The sequence below is a fragment of the Lytechinus variegatus genome, chromosome 11, assembly GCF_018143015.1.
Source record: "Lytechinus variegatus isolate NC3 chromosome 11, Lvar_3.0, whole genome shotgun sequence".
NCBI lineage: Eukaryota > Metazoa > Echinodermata > Echinoidea > Temnopleuroida > Toxopneustidae > Lytechinus > Lytechinus variegatus.
The window spans coordinates 21,143,627-21,166,735 of NC_054750.1; the positions used below are offsets into that span (position 1 = coordinate 21,143,627).

Genomic DNA, 23,109 nt, shown 5'->3' on the forward strand with positions numbered 1-23,109 from the left:
TTTTATTGTTTTGATATTATGTTATTGTAAAACCATTTACTAATCCTAGTTGATATAAAAATATTTGAGATGAAGTTTGATATTTAATATTAGAAAATTTAATCAAGTTTTGATTAAATTACACAACTTTTGAGATGGAGAGAGAGCATCTTCCTCCAGACATCACTTTTCAATAATTTCCGTATTTTCCTGATTCTCAGGTCACTGGTCGTCTGACCATGAACAACATCCACGTTTATGTATTTCTGCACTGTTCTGTTATTGTTAAGTAAAAGATCCTCCCCCACCCAAAACGGTCCCGTGCTACACATGCAATCATTTTAATTTCTCTTTAACATTTTCCTTATTTCAGGCTGATTTTCTTTGTTCGAAATTGAAAACAAACATTGGATTTCTGAATACGATATGCCTTTGAAAACTTGATTGAATATCAAATATTATTCTGAAGTGCCTACTACAGGCAGAGCTGCTCTTCCGTAATATCACAGCTGCTGTTTATCGTCTAATCCTGGCTCAACGCTCAAGCTTAAATGTTACATAAGGGGGATTAATTTGGTCATGCAGGGTTGATATGGCTTTAAAATGAAATATCTTGGATCCTCCAATAAGGTTTATGTTAAGGGGGTACAAAACCACAGTTATGGGCCTGAACTACGGTCGTTTCTCCAACAAGGGTTGACATAATGTTTACTTTCTGTCATTGTTTCAAAAGCTAATCTCTCTTTGATCATTCATGATTCAGATCTATTATGTCTCCAGCAGCAGTTCTTGTGGATTCTTCAAGAAGTTTTGACAAACATAAGAATGTCATCTTTATCCATAGTCCTACCCATAAGGTTTGATGTAAAGAAAGAACCCTGCATGTTGCTGGTCATTGGGTTTTAAGTGAAAATCAAAAATTAATTTTTAACTCTTGACCTCCCAGTTGTGAGACGGATGCTCTACCAACGAAGCCAACACACCAGTTTTACCATTCATCACTCCATCACAACCATTCTGTTTCTATCAGCATTTCTTCTAGACTCTTCAAGAAGTGCATGGCAAACCTAGTCCCACCCAAGAGATTTGATGTTAGAACCTTTTTGCTATATAAGGGAAGAATGCATGTTGAAAGTCCTCAGGTTGACCATTACTCAGAACCGTTCTGTTTCCATCAACATTGCTTCTGGATTCTTCAAAAAGTTTTTGGCAAACCTGAGGATATCATCTTTATCTATAGTCCTACCCACAAGTTTTGATGTAAGTGAGAACCCCTTTGCTGAAGGAAAGAATGCTGCATGTCGATGGTCATTGGGTCTAACCAAGCAGAGGCGAGGGTAGACAAAGAGTGAAGGCAGGATTTCTTCTGTGATCTCATCTTTGTGTTCTTCATATCAAAGAAATAGAAAAAAAGTTTGGTCAATCTTCAGTTTATCCAAGACAACTATAATATGAACAGAACAGTTTTAGTATAGCGCATTACAGGTCTCAATGCGCTTTAGGAAAAGATGAGGGAAAGCTGCTGGTACTGCTTTGATATTATTTTCAGTTAAATAAATATGTTTTCAATGCAGATTTAAACTGCCCAATTGTATCAACTTGCCTTAAATTGTGTGGGTTACTATTCCAGAGTTCCGGCGCTGCGTGCGCAAACCCCCGTTCGTTATAATTTTTACGTATATAAATCCAGGTTCATATTTTATAAGTAACTAAAATGGAATTAAGAGTGCATGATTTTATGCCATATGTAGAATTGTGCATCACATACATAATATTGGACTTACCCAAATTCTGCATCTGAAATAACCTTACATTTCTAAAAGTACCTTTGCACTATGAAAATGCCATGCTCTACTAGTGAGTCATTGGTTTATATTTACTCGGTTTACAAGCAGTTGCATTTACATCTCAGATACAGTACTTTAATACCACATGGGCTAAACTTATTTGATCTATTAAATCAACCTTATCGCTCTTTGATTTACACTAGACTTTGTCTACTACACACTGGCCCGTATTCTGAAGTCAGGTTCTTAGACCAAGGCCTAACTCTGGGCTAAAATTATGGGGAGCCAATAGAAAGTAGACAAAGTGGATATACCCAAGCCACTTACCAACTGGGAAAGGAATGATTTGAATGTTTCTGCTTACCTAAGATGAGTCTTTGATAATAGACCGGAACAAACTGCGCAACCCATCTAGGGAACTCCTCAACATCCACCCAGGTGAAGACTATGTCCTGGTACAGATCATACGCTGAAGACAGTAGAGCCTACATGAATGCAGCAATCAGAATAGACTTGATTTCTTTAAGTGGGTTTACATGTCACATAATTGTGACTGTTCAACCAAGAGTTCAATCATGCGAGTCTTTAATTTCAACCAAGAGGACTTTTAAGTTCAACAAAGAGGGCCGTTATGTTCAGCAATGAAGGCTTTTAAGCTCATCAATGAGGGCTTTTAAGTTCAACCATGAGGGCTTTTAAGTTCAACCATGAGGACCTCTAAGTACAAGCACAAGGACCTTTAAGTTCAACCATGAGGACATTTAAGTTTAACCATGAGGACATTTAAGTTCAATCATGAGGACCCTTAAGTTTAACCACTGGGGCGTCAAGTTCATTCATAAGGGTTTTTAAGTTCAAGTACAAATCCTAACTTACATACTGTCCACCCTCACAGACACAGGTTCATTGACATTTGCTCCTGCAACAAATGCTCCTACTCAAAATGCACACATTAAGCAAAACATTAACCGGAGCTCCAAACCTTACCTCAAAGGTAAATGTAAAATTATATTTCAATTCAAAGAAGAAATAATGCAGAACATAGTGGCCTTCATTTATCATCATGTTCACCAATGGAAACCATGACATTATTAGGTTGAGTGATGCCTCTCAGAATGCTTGAAATGCATGAATAATTTTCCGATATTTTGGAGTTATATGAAAGTTTTAAAGATAAATGAAAGTAGTTGCAGTAAACATGAGAATGTGTGTGAAACCAAGCTTAATTGTCACTATATCATTGAGGATCTAGATCTGGTACAGTTACATAAACTGAACTTTATGAAACCTTGAAATCTACGCTAAAAAATGTTCACACTGAAGATCACCAACACAAATAAGCGCACGTGGGACAGTGTATTATTTTTGCTTTGAATGTCGGCCCGACACTTGACCTGAATCCCATGCTTATTTGCTAATTTCTCAGCAATTACACAATTTCTTCCAGAATCCTTTGGCACATATTCTTTATTGATACAAACAGAAACTTTGGTGGTCATTACATTGGATTCTGTACAAACTCATTTTGAAATCGTTATAACGGGAATTTATCTTTAATTTTTGAGCTTCCCACACACATGTACCTTTCCCCTGGCATTGTTTATATATATTTTAATTGGCCACCATTTCTAGACTTTTTTTAAACACTCGGCATCTTTAGACACACAATAGGTACACACCAAGTTTTTAATTGACACTTTTGAAATGGCTGCCAATCAAAACTTATATACACGATTCAAGGAAAAGAAGTACATGTATGAACAGCTCAACTTTGATTTGGTACCCAAAGCTCTGAAAATTAATTACACACATATATATATATATATATATATATACATATGTGTAAAGTTATACATGTACAACAGCTTTTGGCAACTCTTTTTTATCGGATTGGGTTCGCCCTAGCCATTAACCCGTCTCTGTGGACTAGTGGTTAAGGCACCGGCGTTCAAAGCTGGGGGCCCAGGTTCGATTCCCGGCAGAGACATTTTTTCAGCATCACCAATTTTTCCAAAAGGGTAGATAGCTCTGGGCAACCTTGATTTAAGCTACGCCTACCATTGTTCTCTTCATCCACTTCTTTACAATATATATATATATGTTACTAACCTGTTGAAATTCAGCACCTTCGTCCATCTGCTTCCTCGTAGCAAATGCAATGAGAACAGGTAATCCACTCTTAAAGACAGACCCCCTATGCTTCGTGTCAAATCCAACACTAAATCAGCAATTCAAAAATAGAATGAAAATAGACACATATTCTCATATCTACATGTATATTGAAATAATTAATCATATCAATTATTTCTGCTAGATGAGGGCATTTACTGAATAATGAGCGTGGGTTTTCTTCATAAATATTGTGCTATGAGGGCCAATGGTACATGTATTTTACACACATTTGCTCTGATGATAATTTCTTAATTTCTAAGAAGACGTGGGTTTAAATCCATGGTTTTGGAAAGGTTTCTTGGGGTAGAACATGTAAGGATTAGGGTTAAGAGTGGAGAATAATATTTAGTTCAACCATCTTATTTTAACTTTCGCTTACCGGTAATGGGAAGATTTCCAATTTGAACAGAGCAAATATCAATTGGCATTAGAAATTAACCATTTTTTCTTAACGATTCATCCATTTCTACCCATTCATTTTATCTCTTTATGAATATGTGTTACGCATAATTTGCAAAATCAGCGAACCTACGTTCATATGCTTTCTGACCACAGGCAGCCACTTTATCAGTAGAAATTTGCTTTTTATCTGAAAGTTTCACACTCTTCAGGAGAACCTGGGCATAAAAGTTTCAGTATCTATTCCTCTGATGATTTGAGTTCTCAGTGTACTATACTCTCATAATAGTAATAATAGCCAATTTTTATGAAGCGCTTTTCCCAGAATGGCCCAAAGCGCGTCACAGCATATTATACCCCGGTCATTGGATTCATTTCAATCAAGCACGAAAAGTGCACAATTTCCACTCCCTGGGGAGCATTCTTTGCATTCGTCGCAGCCACATTATGGCACTGGCAAAATCAAACATACAATATCTTTCGCATCCTACTGGGTACCCATTTAGCACCATAAACAAAATGAGATTCCAAGAATATTTCACAAGGGTTCAAACGTTACTTGCCTTGGGTCAAGCATTACTAACCTTGAGTATGCATGGAATGACGTTATAGTGAGATGAGTGACCGGCAACCGACTATGGTCCTCTACAAACTCAGTGATGAGGTCAGTACAGCCGGCATGGTCATCCTCACACCGCTGACCAGACCGAAGATTGTACCTTAAACAAATACATAAATCAAAGTTCTGTGACCATTGAAGATGGGCCTGTTTCATAAAACTTGTTATGACAAAATTTCCAATAACAGTTAAAATAAGCTACTGAAATCTTCCAATATGTTTGGCTGATAGTAATCTTGTTATTGAAAACAGGGTATTTATTATTATGACAAGTCTTTATAAAACAGGGCCGTGATCTTACTCTTAGAGAGAATGTTACACATTCCTACCTGAATATACAGATTATCTTAATTCTTAAATAATGACATATTTATTGTGCCAAAATGGGGTTATACTCTGAAAGCGATATACATATAGCATTCGCAGTGAACCACAAAATATGGCGATAGCAGTGGGGATGAGTATTCCCTTATCCATTCATGACAACAACAAAAAAGAGGTCAAAGGTCCTCACCATTTTAACAAATTTTTCCAAAAGCAGAGCAACAACAAAAAAAACCCAGAAAAATATCATAGGTTATCATTACAATGACAGGGTATTTTCTTACTCTCATTTCCACCCCGAATATATCCGAGTATATTCCAATTTTTGGTGAAATTGAGTTAAAATGGAAAATTGTTCCAATACAATGACTCATCTTGTGTGAAAATAATAAAGCTGAAATCATTTCAGAAATACCTTAAATAAAGGAAGAAAATCTGGTACGAGTGTAAGAAAAGTCCAGGCTTTTCTTACATTCATATCATAGTGCCCTCTCTCATTACTTCTACTACTTACTACAGAAGTCTACCATGTACATGTACCGTATATGAATGTAAGAATGACCCAAGTCCATATGATTTTAAAAACGACCCAAGTACACCAGACAAAAGGCCCCGCCCACAAGTAACATGAATATTAATGCTCATAAAAATCTACACTTAAATTTGTTTTATGATAATTTCTGATGTCTTTTGGCCAAATGTACTTTAATTGCCCAAATTTAAAAAATATCCAGATTTTTTGTTGACCTTTTTTATATTTATATACTTTTAAATTCATATACTTTTATATTCATATACTTTTATATTCATATAATTTTATATTCATATACTTTTATATTCATATACTTTTATATTCATATACTTTTATATTCATATACTTTCATATTCATATACTTTTATATTCATATACTTTTATATTCATATACTTTCATATTCATATACTTTTATATTCATATACTTTTATATTCATATACTTTCATATATACTTTTATATTCATATACTTTCATATTCATATACTTTTATATTCATATACTTTTATATTCATATACTTTCATATTCATATACTTTTATATTCATATACTTTTATATTCATAAACTTTTATATATACTTTTATATTCATATACTTTCATATTCATATACTTTTATATTCATATACCTTTATATTTATATACTTTTATATTCATATACTCTTATATATACTTTTATATTTATATACTTTTATATTCATATACTTTTATATTCATATACTTTTATATTCAGATATATTTTATTTAATATTCACAAATGTACCTGTGGGGAGTGTGGAATTTATGGATCTGGGAATCGGCCTCAGCTTGAAGAGCAGCGATGAGACTCCGCCCACTCGTAATAATCTTCGATGTCACTCCATCTTGTCGAAGCATCTCAACCTAACAGAAGGGACAAGGAGATACATATCATGTTTACAAAATAATACTTTTATGAAGACATGAAATTAACAAAGAGTTTTCATGATTATGAAAGTACCATAAAATCTGTTGGACTTTTTGAAAGAGAATTTTCACATGTCAGTGGATAAGTCATCTTTATGGTTCATGAATTTGTTATCCTTAAAATCAAACACTGGTAGGTCCTGCGGTACATTTGGAAACAAATTCAATGTAAATGACAATTGCACAGTAAGATATACATGTATATGAACAAGATACCATAGGTGTTGGTCCGCTTGCACTTTCTATTCATTGGGGGGGGGGATGGCGCTTCGTATTATGTAATATCCCCCCCACCTGAATAGAACTTTCTGCGGATCGACACCATTGCAAGATACAGATATAAAAAGAAACTTGCAGTTTTTATAAATTTAATCTTTCAAGGCTAAAAAAAATAAATTTGCATATTTTGTTTTGTTTGCTTTATTTCTGTATTCAATACTGGTTTTAAGCTTTGGCATGAAAAATTCCAATGCTATGTCTTGTCTGGCATCTAAATTAAATCAAAATCAATGGTCAATATCCCTTACCTTTCCCACGATCAATCTCTCCTCCTTGCTCGTTCTCTCTCTATCCTTCGGTCGGATGTTCTCCCCGTAAGCCGCATAGCACCTGGCCTTCCCATAAAGCCTTTCGCACGCGACCAGGAAGCAGTCCTGGGGGTACCAGCTGTCGACCCCACCCACAGACCTCAAGTATTGGCTAGCCAGGGAGAGGGGGTAGACGGTCGCTAGGAGGATCACATTGGTATACTGGAAGAAGAATGTATTCATTTCAAGCATGCAGAAATGGGGAAAGGACTTTCACAATTCAATTTCTAGTGTGCTCAAATGGATTCATACTTTGTTACATTTCAGACAACAGATAATTTTGCATTAATGATAATAATAATAATATGGTCCATTTATATAGCGCAGCTAATATAATTGCATATACTCTACTGCGCTTGATACTTGGTATCATATTACAAGTATTACCCGGCTGTAGCTGAGCCACCATATAGAAACTATATATTCAAGAAATAAATCCTACTGGGTACCCATTAACATCACCTGGGTTGAGTGCAGCACAATGTGGGTAAATTTCTTGCTGAAGGAAAACATGCCATGGCTGGGATTCGAACCCACGTCCATCTGGTTGAAAGACGGGTGTCGTAACCACTAGACCATGAAAGTCTTCTATGAAAAATGTTCAAATGATTCTTCCAAGAAGCCTCAACAAATTACAAATACACCTATTACTAATATAACAACCTGGATATGTCACAATATCACCATGCATCACAACACAAGAATATCTTTTGCTAATACGCAATGTTAACTGCATCAGTAGCTCATGAACACCATTGCAGTATGTGCTCAATCGTTTTTAAAAGATGACAACTTGCAACTTAATCAATTAATTTTGCTTAGAGCTTATTAGTTTATTCTCTTAAATCATATATCATCATTGAGCCAAATATAAACATGCTGACTGACAACTTAAAAGACTTATTCAAGTACCTTCTGTTCCTGTTTGATTTGTTGAAGAGTTTTGATCTGAACCCTCGGAAGAGCAACTTCAGAAAACCATTCCATCAACTCCTTTTCCTAATAAAAGAAATACATACATAAAAGAGGGAAACTCTCAATCAAAAACAATTTGAAGAATATAAAATAAATGTGATGAAGAGAGTGTGGGCATCTTCTCCCTCGTGGTATATCCATCTGGTTTAGTGCCAGATCCCATGGATCCAGCTTGGTTAGATACAATGTCATTTCACAGGTGAAGTTAGTTGTTAACAATGGAGGGCCCAATCAAAGTACTTTGATCCACCTCAGATACAAAATTGAAGAAATGTATTGACGATAAGAGATTAGTAATAATTTCAAATAAGATTGGCCTGAAAAAGGGATCAGCATAACAATGGTAACTTATGCCATGTTTATGAAACATCTTGCTCTTGCTAATTGATTGCACATAAGGGGAAAGGAGCAGTGGGCCTTCTGCACAACCCTGAGGTATGCCAAACTTCATAGTAGTTAAATATGAGGTGGGATAATGACCTCAACATTGAAAATCTGTGGTCTTTAGTTTTATCAAAACTTTAAACAGACTTCAACTCTTGTTAACACTGTCTTAGTACATTCAACTTGCCTGTAATAGCCCATGGTAATCCATACGCAGTGTATGCTCGTGATGATCAGGCGAGAGACACCTTTCACTGCTGTGCTGACCAAAGGTACGGAATGCAATCACTGTGGGGAATCCCCTGACTTGATGATGGTCACAGGTCACGGGGTCAGATGTACAGTTCAGTATGTAGGCAGACCCACCATCTAAATTCCGAGGAAAGAGAATAGGAGAGTGTTTCACAAAACAGTGACGTTAACATACAAATTTTCTCTAAACCAATCAGATGCAAGGACTTTGGTATGTAGCTTGTAACAACAAGCAGAGAAAATCTCTATTTGTTTCATAAAATGCTCCACAGTGTATGTATGTATGCATGTAATGGATAAAATTGTGGCAGAAAATATGTGTTATGAACAACCTTACGAATGATGGCATATGAAAAGCCTAATGTTTGTCTCAATTACATTGCTAAACTTATGTAGATATGTAGATCTTAATTTACATTTCGTTTTACTTTATAAAGCACATGCGTTACATGCACTTTGAACAGCACCAGCTCAAGACCAAAATATACCTAGTTCCTAAATTCTTAATAACCAGGATGCAACATTTTGAGCATTTGTGGACTGTGATTGTTGATATGTTTTCACTATAATCATTTCACTACAGTCACCAGAGTAGACCAATGATTTAGACCGATGCTATTCCAACTGAGCTATCAAGCCTCTTGATGTGAAGGAAACTCATCAACGAACTCAACAGCCACAGTTACCCTCTCAAACATGGCCTTCTGTCCTCTACATCTGCCAATCCAATCTGAATTTTGATAGAAGTAATAACCAATTGCAGTATTTAAATCAAATTATCTTATTATGCAACAGTCCAGAGGGCCATTTCATAAAGCTGTTCGTAAGATTAAGAATGACTGGTGAACCTTACGTTCTAAACCATTGCCAATGAACATTTTGGTAAATACCATTTACCACAAGAAATTGTCACCAGTCGTTCTTAAAGTCGCTCTAAACTTACGATCAGCTTTATGAAACACCAACCTGGGGGTGTTTCTCAAAGATTTCAGTATGACTTAAGTCGCACTTAAATGCCGACGCGTACATGATATGCAAAGCGCAATCTTATTGATCGATACGTAGTACTGCGCGTCCTGACCAAAGCGGCAATGCCTTTTATACCACACACAACTAGACATTTAAGTGCGACTCTAAGTCATACTTAAATCTTTGTGAAACACCCCCCTGATTGAAAGAAAACTCACCTATGAACTTGACAGCCTCAGCGACCCTCTCAAACATGGCCTGTTGCCTTCGACAGCTCCCGCAGCCATCTTGGATGAAGAACACTAGGTTTGTCTGAGGTTTGTCTTTCTTTCTTGATGTCTTATGAATATTCATGAGTGCCTGTAGATCTTCAGGCTTCATGCCTGCGTGTGACTTCTCAATCACCTTCGACCAGGTTGCATCAGTCAGTCGATCTATGCTCCCAATACGGCTCCGTGGACTGGTTTTCTAGGCAGTCAAAATAATAATAAAATCACATATGGAGGTGCCATCGTGTAGAGGTACTGGCACAGGCCTCTTAAAGGACAACAAAAACTTGATTTGAATAAAAAGAGAAAAATTCAACAAGCATAAAACTGAAAATTTCATCAAAATCGGATGTAAAATAAGAAAGTTATGGCAATTTAAAGTTTCGCTTATTTTCAACAAAATAGTTATAAGAACGAGCCAGTTACATCCAAATGAGAGAGTTGATGACATCACTCACTATTTCTTTTGTATTTTATTAAATGAAATATTCTTATTATCTTGTCATTGTCATGTGAAATGAAGTTTCATTCCTCCCTGAACACGTGGAATTCCATTATTTTAACATTTTGTGCTTCAGGCAAGGAGGTCCTAATCGTCAAATTCATCATAATTGAAATATTGTATAATTCAAACAAAAGGTGGGGGATTAACAGGGGCTACAAACTTACTGTGACAATAATTTCAAAGTAAATGATAGACTTAAATGTAGATACTTCTACATGAGAATGAGAAAACTAACAATTCTAAAACCCATTATATAACATACCTGACTTAATATATCCTCAACTTCCACTGTAACTTTGGCATCTCTTGGGTCATCAATGATGGTATTATCTTCTGTTTCACAGACTTTATTTATGATCGAAGGAGGTCCCTCACCCCATATGTCTTCCACCCCCTCTGTGGAAGTGTTGAGAGCTGTCATGCATGTCGGGGCTATCAGGCTGGACTCTCCCATTGATACCTGAAGGGGGTGGGATGAAAAGATAGAAACTCAAGACAAATGATTACACAAGAATGTTTTCAAATTGTTTTGGAGAAAAAATATATACAAAGTCTAGTAAATTGACTATTACAGACAATTAAGATACACTATTTCAAACATTAGGCAAAATATATAATTAAACAAGTGGAATGCCTCTGGCCGTCTCACCTGCATCACGCGATTCAGCATAGCAGCAGTGCTGACTTTGAAAACTACTATAACTCGCACAAGATGTTCAGTGATACTTGGTTACTCTTATTTCCACGTTTTATGAACTAGACCAATACACTTTACAGAGGTAGGATGATAATTCAACAAATACCCCCAATGTGGCCAAAGTTCATAGACCTCACATGACCTTTGACCTTGATCATGTGACCTGAAACTTGCACAGGATATTCAGTGATATTTGATTACTCTTATGTCCAAGTTTAACGAATTAGACCAATAAACTTTCAAAGTTATGATGGTAATTCAACAGATACCCCCGATTCGGCCAAAGTTCATTGACCCTAAATGACCTTTGACCTTAATCATGAGACCTGAAACTTGCACAAAATGTTCAGTGATGCTTGATTACTATTATGTCCAAGTTTCATGAATCAGATCCATAAACTTTCAAAGTTATGATGGGAATTCAACAGATATCCCCAATTCGGCCAAAGTTCATTGACCCTAAATGACCTTTGACCTTGTTCATGTGACGTGAAACTCAGGCAGGATGTTCAGTGATACTTGATTAACCTTATGAAGTTTCATGAACTAGGTCCATATATTTTCTAAGTTATGACATTTCAAAAACTTAACCTCAGGTTAAGATTTGATGTTGACGCCGCCGCAGTCGCCAAAGCGGCGCCTATAGTCTCACTTTGCTTCGCAGGTGAGACAAAAAAAACCCATATGAATGTCTCCATTTCAATTAGTTATACAAATAAATGTTCAGATATCAGCTACCATTAAAAAAATGTCAATCTATTTTCAATTATTTCAATTAATGATTGACCATAAAGCACATTTATTACCTCCATGTCATATGTTGACAATACCCATGTTGGATAATGGAATGGTCCTCCATCAATACTCTCTAATGTTATATCATTCTCCTGCAGGAAACTTCCAATAGCTGCTGGGGTGTTGGCTCCCTTGGGTAGAGCAAGCTGATGCAAAAATTTACCTGTAACCATTTAATACCAGACAAAAAAAAAATCCCCATCAAAGAACAATAAAATTAATCTAGCACTGAAGCATTATTAAAATTACTTGAAATTATTTTTAGGGAGATGATCAATAGTCATGATAAAAAGCATTTTCAGAATTCACGTGGTAAATTCAATCAAATACATTTCATGATTCATTAATTGAATCTTTATATCTGGCTACTCCACAAAATATGTTCAGTATGTCCCATCCTATGTGTGTGTGTGTGTGTGTGTGGGAACTCCTGATATGGTTCAGAGCTGTTTCAGAGTTCATTGGAAAATGTGTAATGCTCTGCTTGAGCAGGTCATGAAGGAAAGAAAGAATGGAGAATAGGTCAAACTACGGGATTATTTGATGGAATTGCTCATCTGCATCTTGCTTTGTCTTGGAGGGAGTTCATACACAGGTTCATAAGTTATGCATGCCTTTGCACACAACCAACAAGACACCCCATGTAGTTTCCTAAGTGTTGGATTTCCTGTACCCATTATTGAATTTTGAGAAAGAACTAAAATTTCCATTCAGTTTTAGTCTTATAAATATTGGAATTTGACTGTAGCTGACAAGAATCAAATCAAGTGAGAATCTAATTCAGCACCCAAGAACATGTTCCAGTCATTTTTAAAGTCATTTACTTTACTTCAGCAAGAAATTTACCCACATTGTGCTGCACTCAACCCAGGTGAGCTTTATGCGTACCTGGCATGAATTGATTCCCAGAAATGCAAAGCGTATTACATCTACTCTGCTAAAGCCACAGTTATTATGTTGCATTATAGTAGACTACGAGACTTCTGATAACGTAAGTGATAGGCACTAAATATGATTATGCTTACATCAATATGATTTCGAACCTTTTTGTTCCTTCTTTTTTCTTTCCTGTATATATACGCATATATGAATAAGTTGACAATATTTTGTTCATTTCCAAGGGAGATCCACACTTTATAAGCTTTGCTTTTAGTGGACCCCCTCATTTCCATTTATGCTCAATATTATTCTTTTTTTTTTTTACGAAGTAAGAATGCTTGTCTGTAAAATTGTACTTGATTTATATTACTTTACATTATTTTGTATTATGTTTTGAATGGAAATGGAATAAAGAATTGAATTGAAAAATAATTTTTGCACAGCTTTGTGAAACATAAACCCTTCAAACTCACATATTTGAAACATGGATAGCATATACTTGTATAGAATCCTTACCTTTGCCAATATCAGACTTCCTCCTGAAGAGAAGAATGAAAGGTATCCCATCTATCCCTCGAGCATTCACCCAACGTGGAACAACTGTGGATTGTGGATAAACACAGAAAAAAAACATTAATACAATAAAGTGGACACATCTCAATTGTACAAATTCGGAACTTGATACTAGTTTGATTTCAATTTCTAATCACCGACTGGAATAACTCTAATATCTATATCTAAGCATTGTTCTTTTCAATTCAAATCTATTTCACTTTGCAATAAAAAATACATTACAAATAACTATTACAATAGCAAAAAGTCACAACTAAAAAAATGTAAATATACTAACAAACATAAAAAGCAGTATAAACTTGCAAAGCAGGTTGCAGCCAGTAAGGAACTGCCCTTAAGATAGGCACATCATCTCTTAGCTTTAGTTAATAGAAGCATGAATGCATCGATTTTTATAGTCAATTCCGTCAGAAAAAAAAATGTAGAGATACGTAACTGACTCATTGAATTACAAAGTAAAATCACTTTCCACAAGGGCCATCCCATCTACATAAGGGAAAAGATCAGATAAGGTGATACCAGTGTTTTTGCTACATCAAGAGATTTTTGTGAAAAAACCTTCAAAAACTCTTTTTTCATGATTTTTTGTTCAAAGATAAATGAAGACTGCATAAGAATATCAATATGGTCGGTTGCTCCAACCAATCATAGCGCTGTGGTTCCGGCACCAACAGCATGCAGCTTACGGTATAAAAGGCGCACGCAGCGATTGTCCACTTCATTGCTTGACGAAGACTAGCAGGTGCAGTCGAAACGTCAAAATTTCAGTTTGATGAATCATGAGACAACAGATTATTTCCTTTACCGATTCTATACTACCACAATGATCAACATCTTCCGTACTAATATCAATATAACACAATTTTTTTTTTCAAATCAGAAGGGAGCACTATATTTATCAAGGAGGTCAAGGTCATTAAGATGCTTACTATCTTGCTGTTCTTCCACGTCCACTATGCCGAATCCAAGTTTGGCCCCATGGTCTTTGAAAGCCTTCACGGATTCCACAAAGGCATTGAGGTAAGGAACCACGCCCTCAGCCCAGTGAGTGTAAAAACATACCAAGATGGGCGTGGCACCACCACCACCACCAAAGACCTCTTTCTGAAAGTTATTCTGTTTAAAAGATTTAAAGAAATTAGAACACTGGTAACCATAATTGAGTAATAACTATTGGGACATTGCAAGAAAGTTACATTCAACTGCAAATAAAGTGCAAGTCTCGAATTCAAATGTTATTTGATGCTGCAAGAAACATGAGTTGGAATTAAACAATAAATATGCAGTTAATCACTGGATTTATGCTTGATATGAGGACTTGCGCTTTAATTGCACATATGGAGCAGTGTATTATTACTGATTAGAAAATGACCCAACATTTCGCTTAAATCCAATGCTTATTTTGCTAATTACTCAGCAATTACACAATTTGTTCCGGAATCTTTAGGCACATATTTTTTATTTCTGCAAAGGGACACATGGGTGGTCAGGTCATTGGATTCTGTACAAACTCATTTTTATATTGTAAACACATTTGGCATTTACTTTTAAGAATAAATTCTCTTCTTTCTTTTACTTATTACAATTTACTCTATCAATTCTGTCCTACATTATTTTTAGATAGATTGAGGTATTGTCTTCATTAATCCATCAAATACTACAAAATGAAGTTTTTGCCTGCTGATCAAAACCCAGGCCATATCTAGCAAATACTAACCACTGTTAGTGTAACAGCTGGTGATGTCTGGGAGATAATGAAGGGTTCAACAAACTTCGGGGTCACGAGCGGTTCCTCAAACCTTTGCAAAACTCGAAGACGCTTGTCTGGATATAGGATACAAAATATCAAATCAAGAAAAACATTCAACAGAAAGGAAGTATGTTTGTTTCAATTACTTATTTGTTACATTCTAATGTTTATGGCATATGATAATGTTCTTAGGGATAGATAACCCCAGGAATATGATAGTTTAAAAATTGATAATAATAACACTGATTGTGTGGATTTACAGAGCGTTAATAACGTCCAAATGTGTTCATGTTGCCCAGCAACAGTTTTCTTGGGTATAAACAAATAAAAAATACAAACAAAATCTAAAAATCAACCTAATGTGACAATATGAAAAAGATGTCAACTTTTGCTAATATATACAACTTTGCACCATTCATTAAAATCCTTAATTATCAAGGATATCTATTATTTTACACAAGCAGAGTAGAGGGTAGAAAGAGGGCATCATAAATCAATAATGTTATTAAGGATATTATACACATATAAGAATGTGTTCTGATGGAAAAAAAATCTACTAATTGATGTCATTTACATATTTTCACGTCTTTGGAAGCACAAACTAATACATTTTACAGGGATTTCCAAGGCTTCATGTTATAGGCCACTGCCCACATTATGATTCATCTGCCACCCGAATTTGGAATAAACTGTAACAGAATTTGATGCTAATGCTGATACATGGAATATCTTTAATACTGTGCAATGTTCTAAATCATCATACAAATACCTATGTTCAAATCTGTGATTATGCTATCATCCTTAATAAAATAAAAGTGAATTTTATATCTAGTTGTAATGATTTCAAAGCAACTGTACTATTGGCTATGATTATTTTGAAATTGATTTGGCCTTTACTCCAAAATAAAGGCTTTCAATCATCCAAAACTGCTATATTAGTATTCTTTCACTTAATTTAAACCTCAAATAAAATATACTTTTCATTCACATTTTCCGAAAATGAGCAAAATGGGATTTGTTCCAAAATTGGATTGTAATCGTAAGGCGAGCAGTAGCCTTTAAATGATTACCATTTGGGAATCAAAATAAAATTTCAAATGGTTACCTACCCCCTTTCTTGAGAGCTAGTATAGTGGGCTCTACTTCGATATTAAACTTGTTTTGAAGTGAACTCTCATTCACCGAGCCAGGATGAACTATGAAGAGCTGAAGATCACTTGGGTGTGATGACTTAAACTGGAAAGAAATATGGAAATATTGTTAATGAAATTAAAGAAGAAAAAAAAAAAGACAGAAAATATGTAATTTATAAATGCACTTGGAAAAAAAATGTTTAATGTAGTATTGTGGTATCATTACTGTATAAAAGCCGTTGAACTTAGGTTAATCATTATACACTCTAAATTGGCAATGCAATAAAAACAATTACATCATTGTTTGAAAATGCAAATTGCTTTCATCATTCATTTGAAATGTGTTATATTACTGGTTATATTTACACTCAAGTTAAAGTATGAAATGAATATAAAATTGAAATTAAACCTACAGGTTCAGAACTCAATACTTTACCTCTAACAACATCCGTTCGATTTCAAAGTGTTTTTCTTCTCCAGGAAAAGCAAGGATGGTCAGCTTGCGCCCATCAGAGGCAGCCTTCCGCAGAGCGTCTATGTTGGCTTCCATCATACGATTATGATACTTGTGAGCCTGCGATTGAAGTCATATTCACACATTGTTGGAATTGGTGTTAAAGATTCAAACATAACCAGGGGAGTGTTTCATGTAGAGGATAATTGGTCATTTTCATGAACTTATTTGTTCTGAGCCAATCAGATACAAGGATTTCAATAGCTTATGACAGTCTTCAGTGAAAAAAGTCACTATTTGTTTCATGAAAAGCCCCCCAGGATGAAGACCATGTTCTTGATTTATTTCAGATTCACATACAATGATTAACAAGTACAGAACAATTTACAACACATACAAAGGCTGATCTAGGATTTACAAACAGAGAAGGTACAGATGAAAAGTACTAATCTATAGTACCTACAATGTATAACCCTTTGAATGTTTTCATCTCCGTTAAATTTACAACATTGAACTCTTCAAATCATCTCTCAAAACTCACTTATTTCAGATGTGTAGTAATTAGCTTCATTGAGCCTGCCCCTATGAATGTTTTTAACAGAAATGATGTAATAGAAATGCTGTGGATCATCATCAAGTTCACAATGTACAGGTAATCATCTTTATCATCATACTTACAGGATATTCTTTCAAGGCAAACTTTGTGAATAGTTGAATACTAAATTAAAACAAGTGGAGTGCCTTTGGCCGTCTCACCTGCATCACGTACTTCAATATAGCAGAAGTGCTGACCAATAAACTTTAAAAGTTATGATGGTAATTGAACAGATACCCCCAATTCGGCCAAAGTTCATTGACCCTAAATGACCTTTGACCTTAACCATGAGACCTGAAACTTGCACAAAATGTTCAGTAATGCTTGATTACTATTATGTCCAAGTTTCATGAATAACATCCATAAACTTTCAAAGTTATGATGGGAATTCAACGGATACCCCCAATTCGGCTAAAGTTCATTGACCCTAAATGACCTTTGACCTTGTTTATGTGACATAAAATTTATGCAGGATGTTCAGTGATACTTGATTAACCTTATGTCCAAGTTTCATGAACTAGGTCCATATAATTCTAAGTTATGATGCAATTTCAAAAACTTAAACTCAGGTTAAGATTTTGATGTTGATTCCTCCAACATGGTCTCAGTTCATTGACCCTGACCTTTGACCAAGGTCATGTGACATGAAACTCTAATAGGATGTTCAGTAATACTTGATTAACCTTATGGCCAAGTTTCATGAACAAGGTCTACATACTTTCTAAGTTATGATGTCATTTCAAAAACTTAACCTTAGGTTAAGATTTGATTTGACGCCGCCGTTGCTGGAAAAGCGGCGCCTATAGTCTCACTCTGCTATGCAGGTGAGACAAAAAAAAACACTTGACATTATGACAACAAAGTTAAGTTAGTAAGTTCTTCCTAATCATAACATATCACACTCACCAAAAATTTGAACCATTGGAGGAGCATTTTCAGGTTCGGCCTGCCAGAGTAGTCCTCAGGCTCGGCTGTCCCGACATAGCACCTCAATGAAGGCAAAGCAAAGGGTGGAGATAAACCTCTCAGGGGCTGTTGTGAGGAAGGTAATAAAACAAAAGAAATGCCATAAAAGTAAAATGTTTCATGAAGTGATGTCATTGATTTTCATTGTCGATTGTCATTACCTATTGAGATTCTTATATCTCATTTGGTGAGAGCAAGAATGGGTTAAAAGTCTTAACCTATTAAAAATCGGCTCTGTTGGAATGCAGTGGATTCGTTTTCAACTGCCCCCTTCTTCAAAAAGAAACAAATACATAACCAAACAAATATATGAATAATAAAAGTTGTCAAGCTTCAAAGGTTAGTTTGGAATACAAGAATTATAAATAAATATAAAAGATAATAGAAACTCACAAAATGTACTTATAATGACATCAATTATCAAAGTGTAAAAAGTAAGTCTTATGAATAAAATACATGCTAGGGGTCAAACTTTTAGTATTGAAATACTTACTCCATCGGCCACATCATACGCTCCTACTTTCCAATTCTTGAACATGGGATAGGTTGATAGATTGGCCCATAACTTGGAAATTTTTCCCTCAAGGTCAAAATCTAAATCTGGAAAATGCAAAACAAGGTCATGCACTCATTTTTTAATTTAAATTACAGAATTGAATGCAAATGTAGAAAACACTTAAGAGTGATGATGACAATGATGATCATTATGAATAAGATTAAAATGATGGATACGCTAAAAAATAATTATGATATTGACGATGATGATGACAACGTTGATGATGGAAATGATGTTGAAAATTATTACGAAATAACAGTGGTGATGATGATGATGATGCTGATGTTGATCGTCAACAGTGTTATTTCTATTAAATAGATTCACTTTGCATTCTTTCTGATGACACAATAATATCCAATTAACACATAAATACCACAGGTTTTCTGACGTCAAATCAAGTAGAGCATTATTTATTCGAAACTTATCAAGTATTCTGGAAAACAGGTAAAATGCATTTGATTCCATCTTGTTTTAAGAGAGAATGATAAAAGATGTTTTGAACTTGGTATCCATAATTACAATGCAATCAAGATAAAGAGAATAATGGCTGAACTTCGCAAGCGAAGATTAGGAAGATTTACATGACTTTTTGTGACTATAAAGTCCAATTTTGGAGAGACACACTCTCCCACATCTTGGACATGGATGGACTTGCTCATGGGGGGCAGCGTCCTGAGTGGAAATACGGGCTTTCCGCCTTCTGCGTCCTTCCTCTAAGGCTGCACGATGTCCTGCTTCGAAGGAAGCAGTTGCCTTCTTGGTGCATTGCCTCCATGCATTTCGATTCACTGCATGCGCTTCCCACATATCATGGCTGATGTTACACAAGGACAGGTTGCACTTTAGAGAGTCTTTGTAGCGTTTACGAGGTGCACCTCTCTTCCGCTTGCCGGAGCAAAGTTCACCAAAGAGCAAAATCTTGGGAAGGCGGTTTTCCTCCATTCTGTAGACATGCCCAGCCCAACGCAGCTGCAATTGTATGAAGATGGCTTCGATACTTGGCAAGCCTGCTCTTTTGAGAACCTCAACGTTTGTCACATGGTCTTGCCAGCGAATCCTGAAGATGCTTCGGAGACATCGTTGGTGGAAACGCTCTAGGAGGCGTATGTGACGGCGGTACAAAGTCCAGGACTCTGCCCCGTACAGGAGTGTTGAGATGACAACAGCTCTATAGACGCTCAATTTAGACTCTGTTTTAAGGTGATGATTGTTCCAGACTCTCCTTCGTAGTCTGCCAAAAGCACTGTTTGCTTTAGAGAGTCTATTGTCAATTTCCTTGTCAAGTCTAGCATCATTTGAAATAGTACTTCCCAGGTACGTAAAGTGCTTGACAGCATTTAGCTCTGAACCCTCAATGAATATGACCGGAGGAGAGTATTCCGCTTGAGGTGCAGGTTGGAACAATACCTCAGTCTTTTTCATGCTGATAGATAGGCCAAATAACTGAGCTGATTCCGAGAAGCATGTAGTGATGCGTTGTAAATCCTGCTGGCTGTGTGCTACTAGAGCACAGTCATCTGCAAAAAGCAGTTCACGTACAAGATATTCCCGAGTTTTGGTGTGAGCCTTAAAGCGTCTAAGGTTGAAGAGTCCTCCATCTGCACGGAAACGGATGTATACTCCCTCATGTATATTTCTCATGGCCTGCTCCAGCATCATACCAAAGAAAATTGAGAAGAGGGTTGGAGCCAAGACACAACCCTGCTTCACTCCTGTGGATATCACAAAAGAATTAGACAGGTCACTCTTGTACCTCACTTGCCCACGTTGTCCCACATGCAGCTGCTTCACTATGGATATGAATCTGGGTGGACAACCTAGTTTCTCCAGAATCTTCCACATCCCTTCTCTGCTCACAGAATCAAAGGCCTTAGTGAGGTCAACGAAAGTTACGTATAGGCCTTTGTTTTGTTCGATGCATTTCTCTTGTAGTTGTCTCAGAACAAATATCATATCTGTGGTACTCCTGTTTGCCCTAAACCCACACTGACTCTCTGGAAGATTTGGCTCTGCAATGGTGGGCTGAAGCCTATTCAGCAGAATCCTGGCTAAAACCTTCCCAGCGATGGATAAGAGGGTGATACCACGATAGTTGGAACAATCTGCCTTTTCGCCCTTATTTTTGTAAAGGGTGGTGATTACAGCATCCCTTAAGTCACTATGCTAAAAAATAATTATGAACATGGGATAGGTTGATAGATTGGCCCATAACTTGGAAATTTTTCCCTCAAGGTCAAAATCTAAATCTGGAAAATGCAAAACAAGGTCATGCACTCATTTTTTAATTTAAATTACAGAATTGAATGCAAATGTAGAAAACACTTAGGAGTGATGATGACAATGATGATCATTATGAATAAGATTAAAATGATGGATACGCTAAAAAATAATTATGATATTGACGATGATGATGACGTTGATGATGGGAAATGATAATGTTGAAAATTATTACGAAATAACAGTGGTGATGATGATGTTGATATTGGCGTCAACAGTGTTATTTCTATTAAATAGATTCACATTGCATTCTTTCTGATGACACAATAATATCCAATTAACACATAAATACCACAGGTTTTCTGACGTCAAATCAAGTAGAGCATTATTTATTCGAAACTTATCAAGTATTCTGGAAAACAGGTAAAATGCATTTGATTCCATCTTGTTTTAAGGGAGAATGATAAAAGATGTTTTGAACTTGGTATCCATAATTAAAATGCAATCAAGATAAGGAGAATATTTGGCTGACATATATACAGTTGATGATTATAAGGTCAGAACGTGTAATAGAATGAAAGCAACTCTGTCTGTTTTACATTCTACCATTTTTTATGATATAAATGATATGGTTAAATACCAAGATAATTCCATTCAGATATTTAAAAAACACCTAAGAGCATTTCTAAAAAAAAGTTGAGACATACACCATTCTAAATAATTACCTTTCTGTGTAAACAGAATGCAGACTGGTGAATGTGTGCTTCTTTTTAGATGATATGGCAGCAATGTCTGAATGTATCTGGGAAGAGGTGATCTGTGCTCAGTCTCCTTCCCTCTGAGTTTTTCTGTTTGGTTGGACACATCATCCTGATTTGATACTGGAGTAGAGGCAAATTCTGCCCTGCTTTTTGCAGGATCATTTGACAGCCGATCATCAAAAATCAGTGACTCTGGGTCCACAGTTTCTTCACTGGCAGCTGCAGATGAAAATCAAAGATAATCATGACAATGTGTGATATTAAAATGTTAAAGGGGAATGAAAACTTTGGAACAAGTAGGCTTGTGTAAAAACAGAAAAAAATCAAAGAATAAGAACAAAGAAAGTTTGAGAAAAATCTGATAAATAATGAGAAAGTTATGAGCATTTGAATATTGCAATCACTAATGCCATGGAGATCCTCCCACTGGCAATGCGACAAGGATGTGTGACGGCACATGTGAACAACTTTTCCTTTGATGGACTATAAAATACCCCCAAACTGTATCTTTTTGCTTTTTCTTATGGTGATACAAACTCTTTATCTATGATGTATTTTTAAAAAATCTGTATTACAACATGCCCTCCTATAGAAAGAACACATGGTCTCCTGTTAGATATGATAAAAGAGGCAATTTCAGTGAAATATATACTAGAGTAATGGGGAGACTTGTTCACAAGTGACATCACACATCTTTGTCACATTGCCAATGTGAGGATCTCCATAGCATTAGTGATCGCAATATTCAAATTCTCATAACTTTCTCATTATTTGTCTGATTTTTCTCAAACTTTCGTTGATCTGTTTCTTTGATTTTTCTGTTTTCACACAGGCTATCTTGTTCCAAAGGTTCCATTTTTTAAATATTACATAATAATAGTATGTACTTACTAAATTGCCGCATTATGTAGAATTTCAAGAATCACTGAAGGTGATGGAATATAGGTCATAAGACACTCTTGCGATAACCCACACCCCATTCACTTTGTAATTTTACATGAAGTTCCTTCACCATTCAACGACTCTAAATAACATGGG

General features: G+C 35.8%; 1 protein-coding gene across 1 annotated transcript; it reads right to left on the reverse strand.

Annotated features, from left to right (window-relative positions):
• Window positions 1-311: 311 nt before the first annotated feature.
• Window positions 312-19,133, reverse strand: LOC121423637. The gene is made up of 18 exons (XM_041619044.1): window positions 19,031-19,133; window positions 18,478-18,603; window positions 16,959-17,096; window positions 16,499-16,625; window positions 15,357-15,463; window positions 14,569-14,755; window positions 13,583-13,666; window positions 12,199-12,350; window positions 10,958-11,155; window positions 10,140-10,389; window positions 8,888-9,069; window positions 8,254-8,340; window positions 7,282-7,503; window positions 6,573-6,691; window positions 4,922-5,056; window positions 3,876-3,984; window positions 2,131-2,251; window positions 312-1,366 (listed from the first exon to the last, which is right to left on the reverse strand). Exons 1-18 carry the CDS (start codon window positions 19,073-19,075, stop codon window positions 1,134-1,136), a joined length of 2,622 nt encoding a protein of 873 aa, XP_041474978.1. The 5' UTR covers window positions 19,076-19,133; the 3' UTR covers window positions 312-1,133.
• Window positions 19,134-23,109: the final 3,976 nt, after the last annotated feature.

Bases quoted from the DNA above. Each gene is read 5' to 3' on its own strand.
- LOC121423637 (XM_041619044.1), bottom strand. From the start codon at position 19,075: ATGTTCAAGAATTGGAAAGTAGGAGCGTATGATGTGGCCGATGGA. The intron at 13,667-14,568 runs GTAAGCATCTTA...CACAATCCACAG, and splicing joins CGTGGAAGAACAGCAAGATA to TTGTTCCACGTTGGGTGAAT. The intron at 5,057-6,572 runs GTACATTTGTGA...TATTTGTTTAAG, and splicing joins AAATTCCACACTCCCCACAG to GTACAATCTTCGGTCTGGTC.